Source organism: Vipera ursinii (genome assembly GCF_947247035.1).
Source record: "Vipera ursinii genome assembly, chromosome: 8".
Classification (NCBI taxonomy): Eukaryota; Metazoa; Chordata; class Lepidosauria; order Squamata; family Viperidae; genus Vipera; species Vipera ursinii.
This window is the reverse complement of record NC_139519.1, coordinates 19,555,537-19,574,735: the sequence shown is the minus strand read 5'-3', so window position 1 is coordinate 19,574,735 and position 19,199 is coordinate 19,555,537. Positions and strand designations below refer to the sequence as shown.

The 19,199-nt window shown below is 40.0% G+C and overlaps 1 protein-coding gene across 4 annotated transcripts in view; it reads left to right on the top strand.

Moving 5' to 3' along the window:
- Positions 1 to 19,199, top strand: part of APLP2 (amyloid beta precursor like protein 2) — a 51,821-nt gene that overhangs the window by 11,406 nt on the left and 21,216 nt on the right. For all 4 annotated transcript variants that reach the window (XM_083368719.1, XM_083368718.1, XM_083368717.1 and 1 more), the window contains exons 2-6: positions 10,673 to 10,846; positions 11,986 to 12,115; positions 13,974 to 14,086; positions 15,861 to 16,048; positions 17,720 to 17,934. In XM_083368719.1, coding sequence (XP_083224845.1) covers positions 10,673 to 10,846; positions 11,986 to 12,115; positions 13,974 to 14,086; positions 15,861 to 16,048; positions 17,720 to 17,934 — 820 coding nt within the window. The remainder of the gene's footprint in view (positions 1 to 10,672; positions 10,847 to 11,985; positions 12,116 to 13,973; positions 14,087 to 15,860; positions 16,049 to 17,719; positions 17,935 to 19,199) is intronic.

The following is a 19,199-nucleotide window of genomic DNA, read 5'->3' as shown; positions in this document are numbered from 1 at the left end:
TGTTTCTCCAGCTCAGAAACTTTAAGCCGTGTGGACTTCAACTCCCAGAATTCCTCAGCCAGTCATGCTGCCTGGAGAATTCTGGGAGGTGAAGCCCATTCACCTTTAAGCTGCCAAGGTTGAGAAACACTGCTATAGATCATTGCAGGAAGAGTAACACAATATGTTGCAACCTAGAGGGACAAAATGTTTTCAAAAATGAATTTGCATATGTTGTTTATATCATAGTCCAGGGGTCCCTAAGCCTGTTCAGAACTGGGCCGTGTGAACGGTGGCTGGCATGTACACGTGCACAGCTCAACTTGTGTGAGCAGCAGGCCAGGACGTGCGTACATGTTCGTGCAACTCAACTTGCGTGAGGTGAGCTGTCTGTGCGTGTGCACCAGCCGGCTGCTCACGCAAGTTGAGCTGTGCACATGTGTGCTGGCCCGCCGCTTGCGTGGCCTGGTTCCCTTCTTTTTCCCTCCTCCAGCCAAGCTGAAAAAGTTTGGGTCCTCTGTCATAGTCTGTTGAGTTAAACCATAGTTGTTGACTACATGCTGAAGTTCCATTTGCAAGCCACAATGGACAGGCTTATACAACACGCTGAGGCAAAAACAAGCAACCCACACTAAGGTTTAAATAAGATGTAAATCCATTTTATTGTGCCTTAGTTTTAAAAGTATGGTTTAGTGCAAGATAGGAATCTAGACATAATACTATATTTCTACTTGGATCAGGAAATAGCAAGGATTATCTCTGTTTTTCTAGAGAGTTAGACTTTATGCTAGTGTTAAGCACACTATAAAGTGCTTGCTTAAATTACTAAGACCATTTTATTGCACAACTGCTTTAAAATGGTCACACAAGTGTTTACTGAAGACCGTTAAACTGTTTTTAAGCAACCAAACAAAACCAATACAGCTCGTAAAAATGCACTCCCTTTTGCCAAGATGAGTAAATTCCTTAATTCTGTAATGTCGTTAAAGCAGTTTTCAAAGCAGAAATTGACATTAGTCTTTGGAGAATCTATCCTTTAAGTTTCACAACAATGCTAACAGGCTTAGATAGAACTTCTCATTACATAATTCAAAGAATTGTTTGTGGATTAGCTGTTTAATGTCAAAAATAAAGCTGAATGGCCTAAAACCTTTAAGACTTGTTTCTCCCAAGTCCTGGAGCTGATGAATACATATCTGTTGAGGAAGAAGAATATGTGGAACAGCAGCAACAATTCTTTCCACTTAATGTCATAAAATGATTAAAAGCCTAGTAATAACTATGTATAAATTGCTAAAATATGGTAAATTGGATGTTTGGCCATATAGGGAGGCATGGAGAACTTCAGTGATAGTTCATTCTGGCATCTATAGGGTCATAATTTTATAGATCTAAAATTACGGTTAATTGAACAAAGATGATTATTTTGTGTTCTGTGAACATCTGCCTCTTTTTAGTGACAAATTGATGAATTTAGCTCAATTGACAGAGAAGCGCTGCTCAGAAGCCACATGACATATTCATGAGTTTTAACGCCTCTGTCTTGAACGAAAATGATTTCACATAATAATTTGGTCTCTGGAAGGCTTATCCTTTTTGTAGATGATCATGCTCTTCTGAAAGTTTCATGGCCTCTGTCTGGAACAGGAGGGCAATAAAAGTGGAAATGGTTCACTTCTCTGGCATATTTCGGTATTTTCTCCTGGAATTTAATTTTGTGAGATGTTCAACAGACATAGTCTGTTCAATGGCTTGTAAATCAGCAAAACAATACTAACCTACCAGGAACAGGGTAAGTGGAGATAATAATAATAATAATAATAATAATAATAATAATAATAATAATAATAATAGACTGAGTTTCATGCTTTATGAATAAAAGTTTAGTAGTAGTAGTAATAACAACAACAAACAATAATAATAATATAAATAATAATAATAATAATAATAATAATAATAATAATAATAATAATAATAATAAAAATAAAAGTTGGAAGCGACCTTGAAGATCATCCAGCCCAACCCCCTGCTCAGGCAGAAAACCCTATACCGTTTCAGACAAATGGCTGTCCAGTCTTTTCTTAAAAACTTCCAGTAATTTTACCTGATTCCTGAGGGCTCGCTTCAGTATTCTTGTTCCCTGTAGATTCAAATTCTCACGGACACCTTCTCTAAATGAAAGAATTTAGACCTGAAATACGGAATATCCAATCATGATTACTCAACTTTCCTGAGCAGCAAAGAGCTGTGGGAGGGTTCTTAGGCTGAAGGATTGTTGAATGTTTTGTGCCGTTATTAGTCAAATTAGTTTGATTTAATGAACAATGTAACCACTGTAATTTCTTTCACGAATTAGTTGTTCACGATTCCCATAGGAAGGCACGATGAAGCTGAATGTTATCAATCTACAATGAACTTGACTGAATATTCAGATTTTGTAAGTTAATTCAGTAGGTAAACATTGGCTTCAAGAGTTCAAAGTAAACGACACTTCCAATTACTTGCCCCAAATGTCAAGTACAAAAAAGAAGAAAAAAAAATCAAGAGTTGGAAGCTACTGTAAATTTTTAAGGAACTGATTATCAGTAAAATGGTTATATACTGAGATGCTTTAGTTTAAGAGGCAATTAAAGAAACCCAAACACAATATCTGAATAATTTGGAGTGTTAAATCAGATTTATAGTGGCGTAAGCTTTCATGGACTATACCAGGGAACTTCAAACTTGGCCCTTTTATGACTGGTGGACTTCAACTCCCAGAATTCCTCAGCCAAAGGTTTATTTTCAAACAATAGTAATTGTCAGTAATTGGACAAATTATTATTATACATATTATAAATTACACGTATTGTTCAACCTACGACTATAGTTGAACCTAGAAATATGGTCATACGTTGGTTATGCTCATCATTAAGCAGGTCAACACATAACTCAATTTTATGACTTTTTTGGGCGGTGGTCTTTAAGCAAAACACTGTTTTTGTTAAATAAGCTCATTGTCCATAATGGATGGGTGTTTTTTCCCCAGAAGCTGGAAGTAAAGACCAGTTTGCGGCCAACCCCCCCCCCCCCAAAAGCAGATCACAGTCATGTGACTGTAGGATGCCGCAAATGGTCATAACTTCAGATACCCAAAATGTGATCACGTGACTGTGGGGCGGGCAAACCTCAGGGCATTGAATCTGGTTTGTAAGTGCCCTTTTTTTGAATCCGTCCTTTGGTTGCTAAGCAACCGATTGTAAGTCAAGGACTACCTACTATATAGGGCAGCTGTACTAAAAGGAAGCAAAATCTGACATTTAATACTGCCCTGTATATTAGTAGATCTTAAATCTGCTTTTATAGTGGGGAAAAAAAAACCTGCCAGGGTTTCACGTTGTGATGTACACCTACCAAAGTGAAGCCTACAAGAAACATTCAGTTCTGTGACAGTAAGCTTTCATTCATTTAAAAACAAAAACCACTGTTGTGCTTATCTGAGATTTTCTCTAGAGCACGGTTTTAAACCACATCCGATTCACTCTCACTGCCCAAGTCTTTAATTTTGGAATTAGTGGTTTTCTTCGGCGGATCCCGCGGCCTTCAAACTTTCGTAAGTGAACCTATGGCGTTAGTCTTACTCTAGAAACCATGGGAGGAAGAGGACTTAAAGCAAGCTCAGGATGACTCATCTGAGGTTTGCCATTTAAATTCAGAAGCAAATACTGGCCCGGTGTTATCTGTCCTTTCCAGATCTGACTGCTAATAATAACTCTTCCCTTCTTGGACACCCGCCTATGTATCGTATTGTAATTTTCAGCAATGTGGGATGGCGTTGTTTTTTTTTTTTTCGAAGAACAAAAGCAATAAAACTTGGATGAACTGTTCATTTGCAGATCTGTTGCTTGCTGTGTCAGGCATTATTAATCAGCCTTCCTGAGTTCAGGGAAGCTACCTGTTAAATAATAATAATAATAAAAAAATAAAACAGGAAGAATAGCTAGGAAGCCACCACCCACCCCTCTGAAAAAAATATTAGGGATCTGTCAAAAATATTAGGGATCTTTCTATCGGAAATTAACCAAGCAAGATTCTACAAGTAAGCTACTCGTCTGTTCATACCTCACTAAAAGGGGTTGCTTTAGAAGGATTTGGCAGATGAACTGAAACCGTAAATCTATTAAGTTTTTTTTTAAAAGTCCTGTGAATGACATAATAGCAATAGCACTTAGATTTATATACCGCTTAATAGTGCTTTACAATCCTCTCTAAGTGGTTTACAGAGTCAGCATATATTGCCCCCTACGGTCTGGATCCTTATTTTACTGACCTTGGAAGGATCGAACTCCTGGCTGTGGACAGAGTCAGCTTGCAATACTGCATTCTAACCACTGCGCAACCACTGTAAACATTTACAGGGATTTTTTTCTACTCTACACTACTAGGGCAGAGATGGATCATGGAATCAGATTTTTCAAAGAGATGGGATGGGAGAATCTACTGGAGAAATATATCTGGGACTGCTTTTTTTGGGGGGGGACAAAATCGTCCCCTTAGCCCAAAAGCCTGAATTATATGACTGTAATAAGGACATTGTTTGAGCTTCAGTTTATTTAAATAGATTGAGGCTGCAGGGATATATTTGAGATCTGAAAATTGTTTTGGTTTTAGAAGTTTTAACTGAGTTAAAATTCGTGACTTATTCTCTAAAAGATCTTCAATAAAAGTTAATAATTCAAGGGCATTTCTTAATACAAAGTTTAACTCAGGTTGGGTTTAATTTGCTTTCTGCTTCATAAAAATGTCTTAATGTGATTAATGGGGTAAGAATGGCTAAAATTGGTTTTGTTGTCTGAACTAGCAGTAAATGCTGAGTATGAACGGATAAATCAAAATCTTTTTCTCATCTTGGTTTGCCTGTTTATAGGCACTCATAGTGCGGGTTTTAATATTTTATAGCCCTTCCTCTTTGGAGCCTTGGTGCCATTATTGCTGTTGATTTGGGCCTTGATTCTATGTTCAGAAAGCCTCTTCAGATGCCTCCTTTAAGTGAGATACAGTCATTAACTTGCTATCAGTTAAAGCAGGGGCCTTCAAACTTGGCCCTTTTATGACTTGAGGACTTCAACTCCCAGAATTCCTCAGCCAGCATGACTGGCTGAGGAATTCTGGGAGTTGAAGTCCACAAGTCATAAAAGGGCCAAGTTTGAAGACCCCTGAGTTAAAGGGTTTGGTCTGTGTTGGCACCTATATGTGGGAATACAGCACCTTCTAGAGTTGATTTAGCTGATATTTCTCTTTATAGCATTTTAGCCACAGGTTGCTGCTGCTTTTGTGTCGGAAGTGCTTCCAGGTTGAAAGGATTAGCTGGTGACATCACTGTTGCCTGGGTGATGCCCCGTCGGGGGTTCCTTTTATTTCCCCATTAATGATTCCACTGAAGTGTAGGTAACCCCCTTTGTATTTCGGAACCCCTTTTCTGTTGTACTATGTTAGGTCTATTGTTTCGTATTACGTTCTCTTATTTGGGATGCCAACATGCTCTATTGTATTGCATTTCTAAATTTTTTTTCCTGTGAATACCCAGAGAGCTTGCTGCAAGCCAGCTCATAAATCATGTAAATAAATAGTGACATAAGTACATTTTTCTCAATATAATTCTGGTATTTAACCAATTAGAAGATGTCAAATTGAGTGTTTGCTTTGTCTCTCTCTCTCTCTCTCTCTCTCTCTCTCTCTCTCTCTCTCTCTCTCTTAAGTGGGGGGGGGCAATTTCTGGACGAACTTGCATCCAAGTTCTATTGGAAACATGACAGCTGAGAAAGAAAACATTGCAATGTTGTGAGCATATTACTGCTTGTATGGTAAACTACCCTTTAAGTATAGCATTCTGTACAAATAGCCTTTGCTCTACCATTGTTTGTTTAATGAACATGTGAAGGACACTGAAATTTCTTCTTCTTCTTCTTCTTCTTCTTCTTCTTCTTCACTATTATTATTATCATCATCATCAAATTGGGCATATCTTACTAAACTGCATGGAGTTTAGCAGTGGAGGTTCTGCTGCCATCCATAATCGTAAATTGAGGACAGCCTTGCTGTTGAAAGAAGTTGAAATCAAAGCACAAATGATGACTGCACTAAAAAAATTAGTTTTAAGATTTACATTTAGCTTTATTGGTTATGGTCATATAAAAATAATAAAACATACATCTATGAATACAATGGACAGGCTAAAACTGTCAGAATATTTGTAAGACAAAAATGAACAAAACACAGTTGATAGTTACTCTGGTTGAATACCTCAACCCCTGCTTTTGAATGGACCATTCTCAACTTTGCATGCTTCCACTATAAATGCCATTATGATGTAGGTTTCTATTAATTTCCTTATCTCACAGAACAGCCCTGGATCCTATTCCATTGGAAATTACTCTTTTATCTCTTCATAGCTGCCACCAAAAATTAACAGCCGATTCAATCATTTTTAGTATCACTGTCAAATAGGTTGTACATCCTTCATTTTTCAGAGTGTGATAAATAATCTAGATCTTACAGTCCTGCAAGAATTATAAGAAAAGAGCGTATGAATTACACTTCTTCTCTCTAAGGGCAGAACCAATTATTATATGAAATGCACATAACAATATCCGTTCAAAAGGAAGTAGATCTGGTTGTAGAAAAGAGAGAGCCAGTTCTTCAAGATAATTAGCTAGTTTTTCGTAATGTGCAGGGATAAAAACCCTTCTCTGCTTTCTCCAAGAGAGGAACCCTTTGGGACAGAAGGAATTCCAAAGATGTTATGTAGAAAGACGGAATGAAGATTTTCCATTAGCAAAATCATATAGTTGGGGAGTTCCGTCTGCTTTTTTCATATTCTTAGAATATTACAGAATAACAAAAGTTGGAAGGGAACAGTAAATTAAACAATGCCATTTATGTTCATCTTGGGCATTGCACATGGACCTTCATTATGGATGCTCCTTCACAGCTCTCTTCGTTTTTCTTTTTTTTTGGGGGGGGGGGGAGGATCCAGCAATGGGTGGGGGAACCCATGAATCTGTTTGTTCTCTTTAGGTAATTAAAACATCTTGAGGATGAGTGACTAAGTTAGCTGATGCGCTTGTGAATAAACTGTCACTATGGCAACAAGTCTCCAGTGATTTGCAAACTCTTTGAACAATTTGAGGGAGATTGGGTACCCTTCCTCTCGTTTCTGTGGTGATGAGCTGAAGAGAGGCCAAAAATAAACACTACAACTCTAATGTTTAAACATGCAGCATCTTCGTTCAAAAGTATGTTTGAACAAGGCTTATATTGGTTCAGAATATATTTTGGAGGAGCAGCAAATAGGCCGATTGAGTCCTTTGCTTCCTGTTTTTCATTTTACCATGTAGGTAGCACCTTCAAAGAAGTGGCATTCCAAATGGAGAAAAATGACCCCTTGGAATAGGACATATAAACACTTTTCATGCTATAATTCAAAGTCCAGGACTATTTTTGCACAATGCAGCATAGGAGTATCAAGGTTAACATTCTGAACACACCCTGTCTCCTGTTTCTGTTGGCACCGAATGCTGTTCCACCCACTCTTTCTAAAACATTTTATTTGCTTGCTAACATGCTGTTAAAACTGTAGGTGCTTGAGCTCTTTGCTATCTGGATTATTCCAGATTGTTCTAGGCCTGTACAGCAGTAGAGCAACTTATAGAAAGATCCAGCTAATGGGCTTTGAAAGCAGACGTCAGGAGGGCCTTTTTTGCTGTTGTGTTTTAGGTGCAGCTTTTCAAAACTATATTGGAGCGTCCATGCAGTGGAGAAACTGAGGCCCAGAAGAACAGCCTTCATTTATCATTTTTTTGACATTGGATTCCTTCTAATCCATAATCCTTAAAGCAACAGAAAAGACATCTTTGAGATCAGGGCTCTTCAAACTTGGCCCTTTTATGACTTGTGGACTTCAGCCGGCATGCCTGGTTGAGGAATTCTGGGAGTTGAAGTCCACAAGTCATAAAAGGGCCAAGTGTGAAGTGCCCTGTTTTAGTGTCTATGAAGATTCTCAAATCATCCATGGTTGCCCCAAAAGTGCTTTTTTTTTCAGGAGGAAAGTGGACTTTCTTATGTTTCTTTTGAAGATGTTTCGCTTCTCATCCAAGAAGCTTCTTCAGCTCTGACTAGATGGTGGGGAGTGGAAGGAGTTCAGTTTGAGATTGTGCTTGTGCCTCAGATTGAGAGTTAGACAACACAGACTCATCCACACTAGGCTGTGCCTTTTTCAACAGTGAGGGGAGCCAGGGCAGAAAACATTCTGCAGCCAAGAAGACCACACATACATTTGCACTTCTCAGGTGACCCTGAGGACACAGGCAAACCTCCAAAATGGTTTCAACGGTGCTTTAAAGCAGGCGCGTCAAACTCGTGACGTCGCATGACGTATCGCAACTTTTCTCCCATTGCCGGCAATGGGGTGGGCGTGGTTTTGGCGTGACGCATCCGGCCCCGCAGTTTGACACGCCTGCTCTAAAGGAATGCACACAACCAGCTGTCTGCAAGGAATATAAATCCTTCCACTCCCCACCATCTAGTCTAGAGCTGAAGACGCTTCTTGGATGAGAAGTGAAATTCTTCCAACAGAAACACAAAAAAGTCCAGTTGCCTCCTGAAAAAAAAAAAGCACCTTTGGGATGTCTTCTAGAGTTGAGGTTTTTCAGGCATTAAAATAGGGCTGTTCTTAGTCAAGAGTAGTGAAAAAGGTGGATAGAAGTTTGCCTGGGTCCAGGGTTGTCGACCATCTTTTGCAAGGCTTCTTTGCGGGGTCATTGCACAACACAAAGGGAAGATGCAGAGCTCAAACAGCTGGGGAAGGCAGTAATAAGCCTATGGCATACTTCCTGTGCAAGGCACATGGTTCTGATGTAACTCCCATGCCTGGGTGGACTTCTTCCTGAGCCTAAAAGCCAGCTTGTTTATGAATTGAAAGTGGAAAGCAGTTCCCCCTAATATACTCCTGAAGAGAAATGTATTTCTCCGTACCTTTGAGGTTTCTTCACTTCCTTCTTTTCCTTCAAGGCAATCTGGGATTGTTTTTCTTGAAATGTTAATTCAAGGATATTCTTGGTGGTGTGGGTTAAAAGCAGCTTTCTTCTAATTTAAGGAAATTCGTAGGCAGCCTGAGAAGGTTTAGCTTCTGAGAGTACAGAGCAATTTAAAAAAAAAAAAGACACACCAACCCACTAAAGCTTTTAAGATTCACTGGCTAAACTGAGATTGATAGTTGGCTTACACGTCCTACATGCGTCTGGATCCCCACATCTGGCGAGCGAACCAAACCTTTAGGGCCCAATACAAAAAGGCCAATCTCGTCTTTGGTGTGTGTGTGTGTGGGTTGCAAAGGGCACCTGCAGGCGACCGTGGAAAAGACTCTCAACGGATTAATAGATCATACTGGAATCAAAGAACGTTTTCCTATGCATGAATGAGCATAGGGTCCTGAAAATGGAAACCTAGGTGGAAAAATCCTCTCATAATGGTTTTACAATGATTATTCCCCGCTGAGCAGACTCGAGTAATTAAAAAAGAGCCAGTTTGGTCTACTAGTTAAGGCACCAGGCTAGAAAGCCAGAGACCGTGAGTTCAAGTCTCACCTTAGCTATGAAAGCCAGTTGGGTGACTTTGGGCCAGCCACTTTCTTATTTGTAAGAAAACAACCAAGCTCAGAAAGTACCGAGGAATCCACATATCTGTAACAGACACATGCTTGCACACATACACTTACTCAGGAGTCTTCAAACTTGGCCCTTTTATGACTTGTGGACTTCAACTCCCAGAATTCCTCAGCCAGCATGCCTGGCTGCAGAATTCTGGGAGTTGAAGTCCACAAGTCATCAAAGGGCCAGGTTTGAAGACCCCTGCACTTACACACACATACACTAGTACATATTTGGAAGCTTAGTGGTACTTGACAAGATCGATATTTTTTAATGTGGGTCGGGTCCCGACCTCTGTCATCTGTGGGGCACTTCTTCCTGGTCCCACTTCAAATACATTTGATATTAGCGATTAGCTGTGCTTTCTGTTTTAGAACCTCTACTACAAAATGAATCGTCCTTTAGAGATGAACCCAGCCTCTCATTACCATTTAGAAGAAGTTCAAAAACGTATTTATTTTCCCAGGGCGTTTGAATGCTACTGTTTGACTGTAGTGAATTTGGGGCGGGTTTTTTTGTGTGTTTTTGCTTTATAGTTGTCATTTTTAAACGCTGGTTTTTATGGAAGGTTCAGCCGTATTGTAATCTGCAGGGAGCCATTAAGAGAGGGGGCAGTGTATAAATCTTGTCAAATAGAGCTTCGGAATAAATAAATAAATAAATACACTGGATGTTCAGTTTTGTGGTGCAGATGGTGGTTTTGATGCAGATGGTGGTTGCGTGCTTAGTGCTTTTAGTAGGCTGATGGCCGGATTTAGCAGTCAGCAGTGTACCCACATCTAAATCTGATTGTGGTGTGTAAGCATCAAGGACGAGTGCATTAACCCTCAAGTGTTAAAAGATGGAAGAAATTGCAGAGCTCCTGTTGAATTGCAAGAGGTTGGCTATGAAATGTGAAATCCTTTTTTTTTTCTTGGTTTCAGAGGTGCCATTTACAATGGCAGCTCTGTTTAGGCATCCAAGCCAAAGTTGGTTGTGAATAAAAGAAGATTTCTTTTCCCGTTTAGGCACTGGCAGCCAATGGTGGCATCGGGTTTGCTGTGGCTGAGCCTCAGATTGCCATGTTCTGCGGAAAGCTGAATATGCATGTGAATATCCAGACTGGGAAGTGGGAGACCGATCCTTCCGGGACGAAAAGCTGCTTTGGAAGGAAGGAAGAGATTCTGCAGTATTGCCAGGAGGTAAACGAGCGTGCTTTGCAACTGGTTTCAGCCAACAGCAAGAAGCTTGTGACTCAACTCCTACTATCTGGTCTTCTCCGCAGTGTGATTCTGAAATGGCCACTTGAGAACCCTTTTGGTGACATGGAGTTAGTTCCCCTGCATATGAAAGCACGTATAGGAGAGATGACCAGGCTGAGCCTGAGGAAGGGGTGAAAAGTGTCATCAGTCACGAGTCCCTTTGCGCCCACAAGAGATTTAAATCCCGCCCACCTTAAATTCCATTGACTCTTATCTACCGCCAATTAGCTTTGGATCATTCGTAGTTCAGATTCTTGTAGAGGGCTTAAGCTTGCAGTAAATCTTTATACCCATTTGAACTGCCTGGATCTCCTGATTTCCCTGGCGCTTGACAGCATGCATGCGGTGGGACATCTGTGTCAAACTTTGGCTAGTGAGTTCTTCCTTTTAGTGAAAGTTCAAAAGCGTTGGTTGCTTTATATCTAGCTCTTCTGAAGCATTTGGCAGGACATTTGTTGGGATCCAGGTCTTAACTCGCCAAGCTTTGTGGGCTACTTAGAGGTAGTTCCTAAATAAGCAAAGCAAAACAAAACAAAACAAAAAAAAACAACAACAACCCAAGCCACAGTTGTTTGTTATGTCTTCTAACATTCAGGGCTTAAAATCGGTGGGCAGATAATGATGGCATTTTGCTCCATGTGTTTGACTGGGTTGTTCTCCAGGCGTATTTGGATAGCCAGGCCAAGCCCAACAAGATACTGCTCTGATAATGTCAGGCACAAAAAACCAGGTCCACATATGAAGGTCCAGTTAAATTGATTTATTGCACAGGAATCTTCTCAAATGACGGGTTAACACTTGATTGGACTTAGACAAGGGTTCATGGAATTCAAAGTTAGACTTAGTCTGCTTGTGACTACATAGGAATTCTAGGCTGCTTCCTTTTTTAACTCCACCCCCAGGTTCTGCCACTTCTTCTCCTACATCTAGCAGTAACGAGATGAAGTTGCTGACTGGGCAACCGTGAAGCTTTATTAAGGCTCTTCCTTTTACTGCTTCCTTTCTTCTTGGCAGGAATCTCTCAGTTTCTTATTTGTTGCCTTGTTTTATTTCATTTCATGCTTTACTCTTAAAAATAGATTTATCCACACCTTCATATTACCAACGTGGTAGAAGCCAATGAACCCGTCAACATTAAAAATTGGTGTAAGAAGGGGAAGAAACAATGCAAGGGCCATACCTATATTGTTGTACCCTTCAAATGTCTTGGTAAGTATTTATTTATCTTGATTTATATGGCTGCCAATCTCACTGTTGCAACGCTGACTGGCTAACAAGAATTAAACTACAGTATAAATGCAATATATATATTTGAGAAAAACTAAATAAATAATACAATGTTCTCAACCGACTAATACAGAGCGGTTCCTGAAAACGCAAGGTGTACCTGCTTGATTTACCATTCAGACTTCTTTTTACTTATTTTCATTGCCAAGATTTGTACATATAATCCTTGTACCAGCATGATTAGTGCATACTGATCTTCGCAACTTTTAACAGAGTTTTGTAAATATTTAAGTACAACATCAGTACTACATTTGTAAACCTTTAAATGCAACATCAGTACTACATCGAATTGGTTTAATTTGTGCTAACATTGGCAGCTGGAATTAACTGCAGTAGGACATGTTTTTGATTTAACTCAATTTAGCTGAATATTGCCTCCCACGGAGATAAACCAGAAAAGCCTAAAATTGTGTAGTCTGTTGCATTCTTATCCCTGATGATAGATAGATACATGATAGATAGATAGATAGATAGATAGATAGATAGATAGATAGATAGATAGGATGAGAAGTTTTTTAAAATGTAAGCTTTTATGTCCGTTATGTGAAAGATACTGTTTCAGAGACTATCTCCATTTACAATGGTTTTGTCAAAAGCTGACATGTTTGCTTACAGTTTTCCATCCTGCCTGTAGTTTAATGGCCTTGGCAGCTGTTTTATGACCACTACATTTGCTTCCCGAGTGCTGCAAACGAACAAGTCATGACTTACGATCAGGGTGGGCAGGTTCCATTTATAGTCGTAAGTCGAGGTTGCCTCGTGGAAGCCGTGGGGGATGCAATTTGTCTCCTCAGCTTTCCTAAGCTCTGTGTGTGTGTGTGTGTGTGTGTGTGCGTGCATTCTCACAAATATAATTGCCCAATACTTGATTAGATGGCTCCACCCATATAACAGAAGGGATTATCGACCTCAATCCTTTATCTTTTGCAAGGGTTTTTCCTGTAAGGAAACAAACCTCGTGCGCCATATATTATGCAGAAGGAACACCAACGGAAGAAATGCTGTTCTTAGGTGTATTGGCAATATCTAAGAAGAATGGCTGTGCTGTCTGTGGTTTTGGAGATTTGAATGCTGTGTTGATGCCCCTAGCAACCCTCAGAAAGGAACAAAATGTTGCTTCTGAATAGTTTGCAGGTCTAAGGTTTTCATGTATCTGAATAGAAAAAGTCTGGGTGTTTGTTTCCCTGTTTGGAAACAATTGCTTGCTGTTTTCAAAAAGAAATATTTATTGCAATGGTTTCTAGCTTGTCTAATCACATATAAAGCTTCCTTCCTTCCTTCCTTCCTTCCTTCCTTCCTTCCTTCCTTCCTTTCTTTCTTTCTTTCTTTCTTTCTTTCTTTCTTTCCTTTTCAAAGGGGAGGGCCATTTCCCCTAATTTAGTGAATGAATGTACGTTGGTACTGTTGTGCGTACGTTAGATAGCTTATCCTATTTAAAGATCAGGATTATAAAGCCTGATTGGAAATTGGAAATATTTATTTATTTTCTTCCGAGATTGGTAAAAAGCCCAGCTGAAAACATTTTTCAAGATGGGGGAAAAAAAGAAAAAAAAAACTGGTTGAAAATCAAAAATGCTGTGCCCAAACTAAAATGCACAGTTGAGTTATAGAAATAAACGACAGAGTTTTGCCTTTCAATATTCTGAGGAGTGTTCTGAAATAACAAAGGTACGTTTGCTATGATGTTAATAGTATCTTGAGCTGGAGAGTGGAAGTTGAGGTCAGTATATGTGGTGGAGACCATGTTTGACATGCGTTCTTGTAATTATTTATTTTGCAGTGGGAGAATTTGTCAGTGATGTCCTCTTGGTTCCTGAAAAGTGCCGCTTCTTCCACCGGGAGCGGGTGGATGTGTGCAAAAGCCACCAATATTGGCACACCGTAGCAAAAGAGGTAGGCTTCGGGACCACAAGCACGCCTACATTTTCCCAGGAGATACACAGTATGTGGCAACCTTGAAATTCAGAGTTACAAATGTCCTTTTCCTTGGAAAGAAACCAGCATTAGGTCTGAAAGATGACTTAAAATAACACGAAGCCTTTTCAAATGTGAACATAGGTTCAAATGCCACCCCCCCCCCCGGTGCCCGGTTTAAAAAGCAAGAGTTGCTTATTCAGCTGCAAGGGTCATGTTTGCTTATCCAGAGCCTGTACGGTTCTCTTCCCATGAGACTCCTTGGTTGGAAGACCAACTGAAGGCTTAATCTGGTGACACAGTTTTATCTGTCCTTTTGGGAAGGAAGAAATAACTAATTTGGAATTTTTATATGATAATCTTATTTTTCCAGATTTCTACAGCTGCTTTCCAAAACTTTCCTTCCTTCCTTCCTTCCTTCCTTCCTTCCTTCCTTCCTTCCTTCCTTCCTTCCTTCCTTCATAGTACCATGAACAATGAATAGTCCTGAATGAACAGGCACATTAACGGCTGTTTGCAGCATCCCAATGATCACATGACTATATGATATTTTTTCTGAAAATTGGCCCTCCCATTACAGCCGTAATTTGACGATTATCTGTAGATATCTACTATTCTAGTATACTGTATTTTCCGGCGTATAAGACGACTTTTTAACCCATGAAAATCTTCTCAAAAGTCAGGGGTTGTCTTATACGCCGGGTGCTGAAACTTTAGGGACAGGGCTGGCTAGAAAACCTGGAGTGGATCTCCCATTTTGTCTGCGCAGGGAAAGTGGGACCAATTGGAGAAGAAGCTGCAGTCTGTGATTTTTTACAGGCTGGGGTCTGGGTGTCTTTCCTTCTAAAGTTGAAGAGCAGCTGTAGTCTATCCCAACTTGAAAGGCAGGTGGTGAATGCAGCAGTCAGAGCAGCTGCTTAGCTCTAAGGACACATTTGAGTCAGGAACTGGGTGGGCTGGCTGGAAAACCTGGAGCGGATCTCCCTAACCCATTTATATCCCGCCCTTCTCCGAAGACTCAGGGCGGCTTACAATTTAAAGCACAAATCAATGTGCTTAGCAATAGCCTTCATTCTATGTATATGCCTGCTTATTAGGGCTTCCCCCCCCAAACAGCATTATTACAAAGTCAGCTTATTGCCCCCAACAATCTGGGTCCTCATTTTACCTACTTCGGAAGGATGGAAGGCTGAGTCAACCTTGAGCCTGGTGGAATGCGAACCTGCACTAATTGCAGGCAGCTGGTGTTACTTAAGGCTCTGCGCAGAGAAAGCTTTAGAGTGAATTAGGAAAAGTTTAATCCACTTGCACTGTTTTATGTTTACATGTTTGATGACAAACAGCCTTATGTTTACAACTGACAGTTTTCCTACTAAGTACCTGCATGTCATAAGCATTTGAATTAAAATTACCATATTAAAATCAAATCTGATGTTTTTTAATTTTTATTTGGTGTGCGTTGGAAGAGGGGTAGTCTTATACGGCGAGTATAGCCCAAACCCTATAATTTAACAGGAAATGTAGGGGGTCGTCTTATACGCCCAGTCGTCTTATACGCCGGAAAATACGGTAGGTCTGTCTCAACACTGGATTTACATCCTGTTCCTTGAGCACCTCATAATTCATTCCCATTATTCAGCCAGATCTTTTCACCTTCCTGTGTACCATCTGATAATTGGCCGACCTAAGAAGTCCACATTTGAAAATAATCTGGGGACATGAATCTCATTTTTGGCTTTACTGCTTCCTTTAGGCCTGCTTAACTGAGGGTATGATCCTGCACAGTTACGGGATGCTGCTGCCTTGTGGTATAGACCAGTTCCGTGGCACAGAATATGTGTGTTGCCCTCAGGCCAAAATTGTAGATGAAGCGCTCTCTAAAGAGGAGGAGGAAGATGAGGAAGATGAGGAGGAGGAAGATGACAAGATTGGTAACAAAAGGTAGCAATGGTCAAATCTCTGTTTTGTCAACATGGTTTTTCCATGGTGGGTGGAGCAAAAAAGAGGGGTTGAGTTTAATTTTTTTAAAAATGGCATGGTTCATTTGCCATTTTTTTCCTAGAATGAGGCAACTGGAGTCTCCTAAATCAGAGGAGTATGGTGTCTGGAGGACCATGACCAGCTTCTTGTTTCAAAAGACCCCATTTAGGAAATGCACAGTCCTGTCCATTTTATGAGGGGGGGGGGAAAGGCTCTCAGAATTTGTTCCCTCTTTGGTATTTCCTGGTATCTCTTGGGAGCATGTTAAAGAAACCGAACTGTATATTACCTATTTGTTAGCTGCTGAATATGCAGGGAATTTCAATTCATCTTGTAAAAGTCCGCTTTGACATTGTTGAAGGAAAAGTCTTCCTCAGGGTCCAGTCCAAGCCGGGAATAAACAACATGGCGACTGCTCTAGAAAGAAGGTTGTAGTTGATTGAAGAGGAGAGCCAGACAGAAAGATGGCTCTGGAAAAATAGAGAGATCACATGTAGTAGGGAGTGGGTTTTTATACCCTCTTGGGCTTTTCTTTGGAGTTGTTTCCTGTTCCTGTTTGAGGCTTTGTATTCCCTGTGTCATGTACTTTGACCTGAGTCTGAGTGTGCCCCTTTGGCATCTGGGGGTTAATCCTATTATGTCCTGTCCTAGAGTTTGGGTGGGGTATGTAGATTTTAGGTGTCTTCCTAAGCTTCCTAAGCTTCTGGCTGGAGGGCTCCAACCTTCCTGAATGGATGATCACATCTGCATTTCTACAGAGCTGGTTTCTGCTTGGGGGAGGGAGACATGGGGCTGTTAAGAAAAACTGGGCATGCTTTTCTGCCTCTTTAAGATCCTATGAGGAAGCAGCAAGACTTTTGATAGGTCAATATTGGAAGAAAGAGGAACTGCCGACTATACAAGAGTGGATTTTAAAGGTTTCCGACTTGGCAGAGATGGCGAAGATTTCGGCCTATTTGAAAGATTACTCGCAAGAACATTATATTATGGAATGGAGAAAATGGATTGAGTTTATCCAGAATAAGTATAGGGTCAAGAAGTTTTATCTAGCATTTGAATAAGTCTTCTTTCGTTTTCTTTTTTCTTTTTTTATTTTGTCTTCTATATATATTTAATAATGCTAAGTTTTGTTTGATCCTATATAAGTTAGAGAGTGATGGATTTTAGAATTTATAGTTGTTAGTATATGGTTGTTTATGATTGCTTTTTTATATATATATACCTTGTATTTAGCTCTGGGAAGTCCGGGGGGGGGGAGGGGGGTTGGGGGGAGGTGGGGGGGGGAGGAGGGAGGGGGGGAAGGGGGGAGGTAGGGAGGGGAGGAGGGAGGGGGAAGGGGGTTTTTTAAAGGAAAACTGTATTTTTAAAACTTTTCAATAAAAAAAAAAGATCCTATGAGGAAATATAATATTCTGCCCTTTTAATATTTCCTTCTCTTGGGGGGGGGAGCTGACTTCCCACAACATCATGGTTTAAAAGATCACTGATCACTGATTCTAACCTCTAATGTGGAGGTTATCAAGCCAACGTTTGATCAGCATTCAAGATCTCTGTCCTTGTTTCGCAGTGCATTTAAACATTTGAGAGAAAAAATGTCTTTTCACATCCGGTTTCTCCTTTTGCCTCTCCTAGTGAATTGCCCACTGAAGCAGACAGAGATGACTTCACAGTTGGAATCATGGAAGTAAATGACGACGATGAGGAAGAACAAGAAGAAAATGAAGAAGAAGTTGTAGTGGACCAGGATTATTATTACGATAGCTATAAAGACTACAACGAAGAGCCTCCAACTGCACCAAGCAAGGAAAGAACTTTCTCCCAGAAGGAAATCATGAATGACGTCAAAGGTAATCGGTCCCATTGCATCTTCAATCTTGATTCTGTCAGTCGCAACAATTATCACTTGATCCTGGCGACCCATAAGTTGTCTTTCTTGTTTTCCTTTTTGGAATGTTTAATTTTCAAGTAGGTCAGCAGATTAAAAATCTTGGCACACTGTTTACTGAAGATCTCTCTTTCCTGCTTTGGAGGCAGGTGACTTTATAGTTTCCCAAAGTACGCATTGTCAATTTAGGATAAGCCCCCTTTCCTAGGGCAGTATAAAATATATATTTGTGCAACCCCATTTTTGCAGAAATGGTACAGATTGATTCTCTGAATGGCTGTTACCAAAATGAGAAGCTCCTCATATTTTCTCCGTAAAAGGAACACTAGGAAGCAAACAGATCCAATCAGTGATACATTTTTAAAACTAATCTAGCAGGTAGCTGTTATGTTTCCCAAAGAAATACACTTGATAGAATTAATGCTGCTGCTTTTCAATAGCTGCTTTTGTTAAATAACATGTCTAGAAGAACAAAGTCATGCTAAACTGCAACTTAACAGCTTGGCAGTTCTTTTACAGAGAAAACTCCTTTTGTTGTGTTTGTCCATTTTCAAAACCTGCAGGTAGCTTCAGCTGTTGAATGAAGCCTGTTAAGGAATTTGTTGTGCAGGGTCTCCTTGTGCTACCAAAGAGTTGCACAGACAAGGAAGGGTACTGAAAGTAGTAAAAAGTCACACACAGAAATACATTGAGTTCTAAAAGCAAAAAGTATTTTACTTTTGAGGTGGTGTAAGAACAAAAATGCACAGTCAAAAAATAAACAGTCCAAGATCATACACAATAGCAACAGTCCAAAGCTACAAAGTCTTCTTACACAGTTTAGGTTACAACAGTAGTAAACCAACAGCAGAGCAAAAACAGTAACAGTAGAGATCAGTGAATTCAGAGAGAGAGAGAAGCTACGTTCCTAGCTTCCTCTTATGGCCATGAGAACACTTACACACCCATTGGCCAATTAACATCTTAAAGACATAGCATTATGGTTAATATATTTTCAACCCAACATTGTAGGCTAACACCATATGCCTAACATTCTCCCCTTTGGGTAGAATAATATATAACTCTTACAATCTTATGCACATTCTTTCACAATTAGCATTGTGTTTCACAGCACTTTGTACCTTCGTAAAATGGTCTGCAATATTTACATCAGATGGGCAATACTCTAGCTGTATTAATTTATCTTTGACACATTGTCTGACATTTAAATAACGAAGATCAGTATGT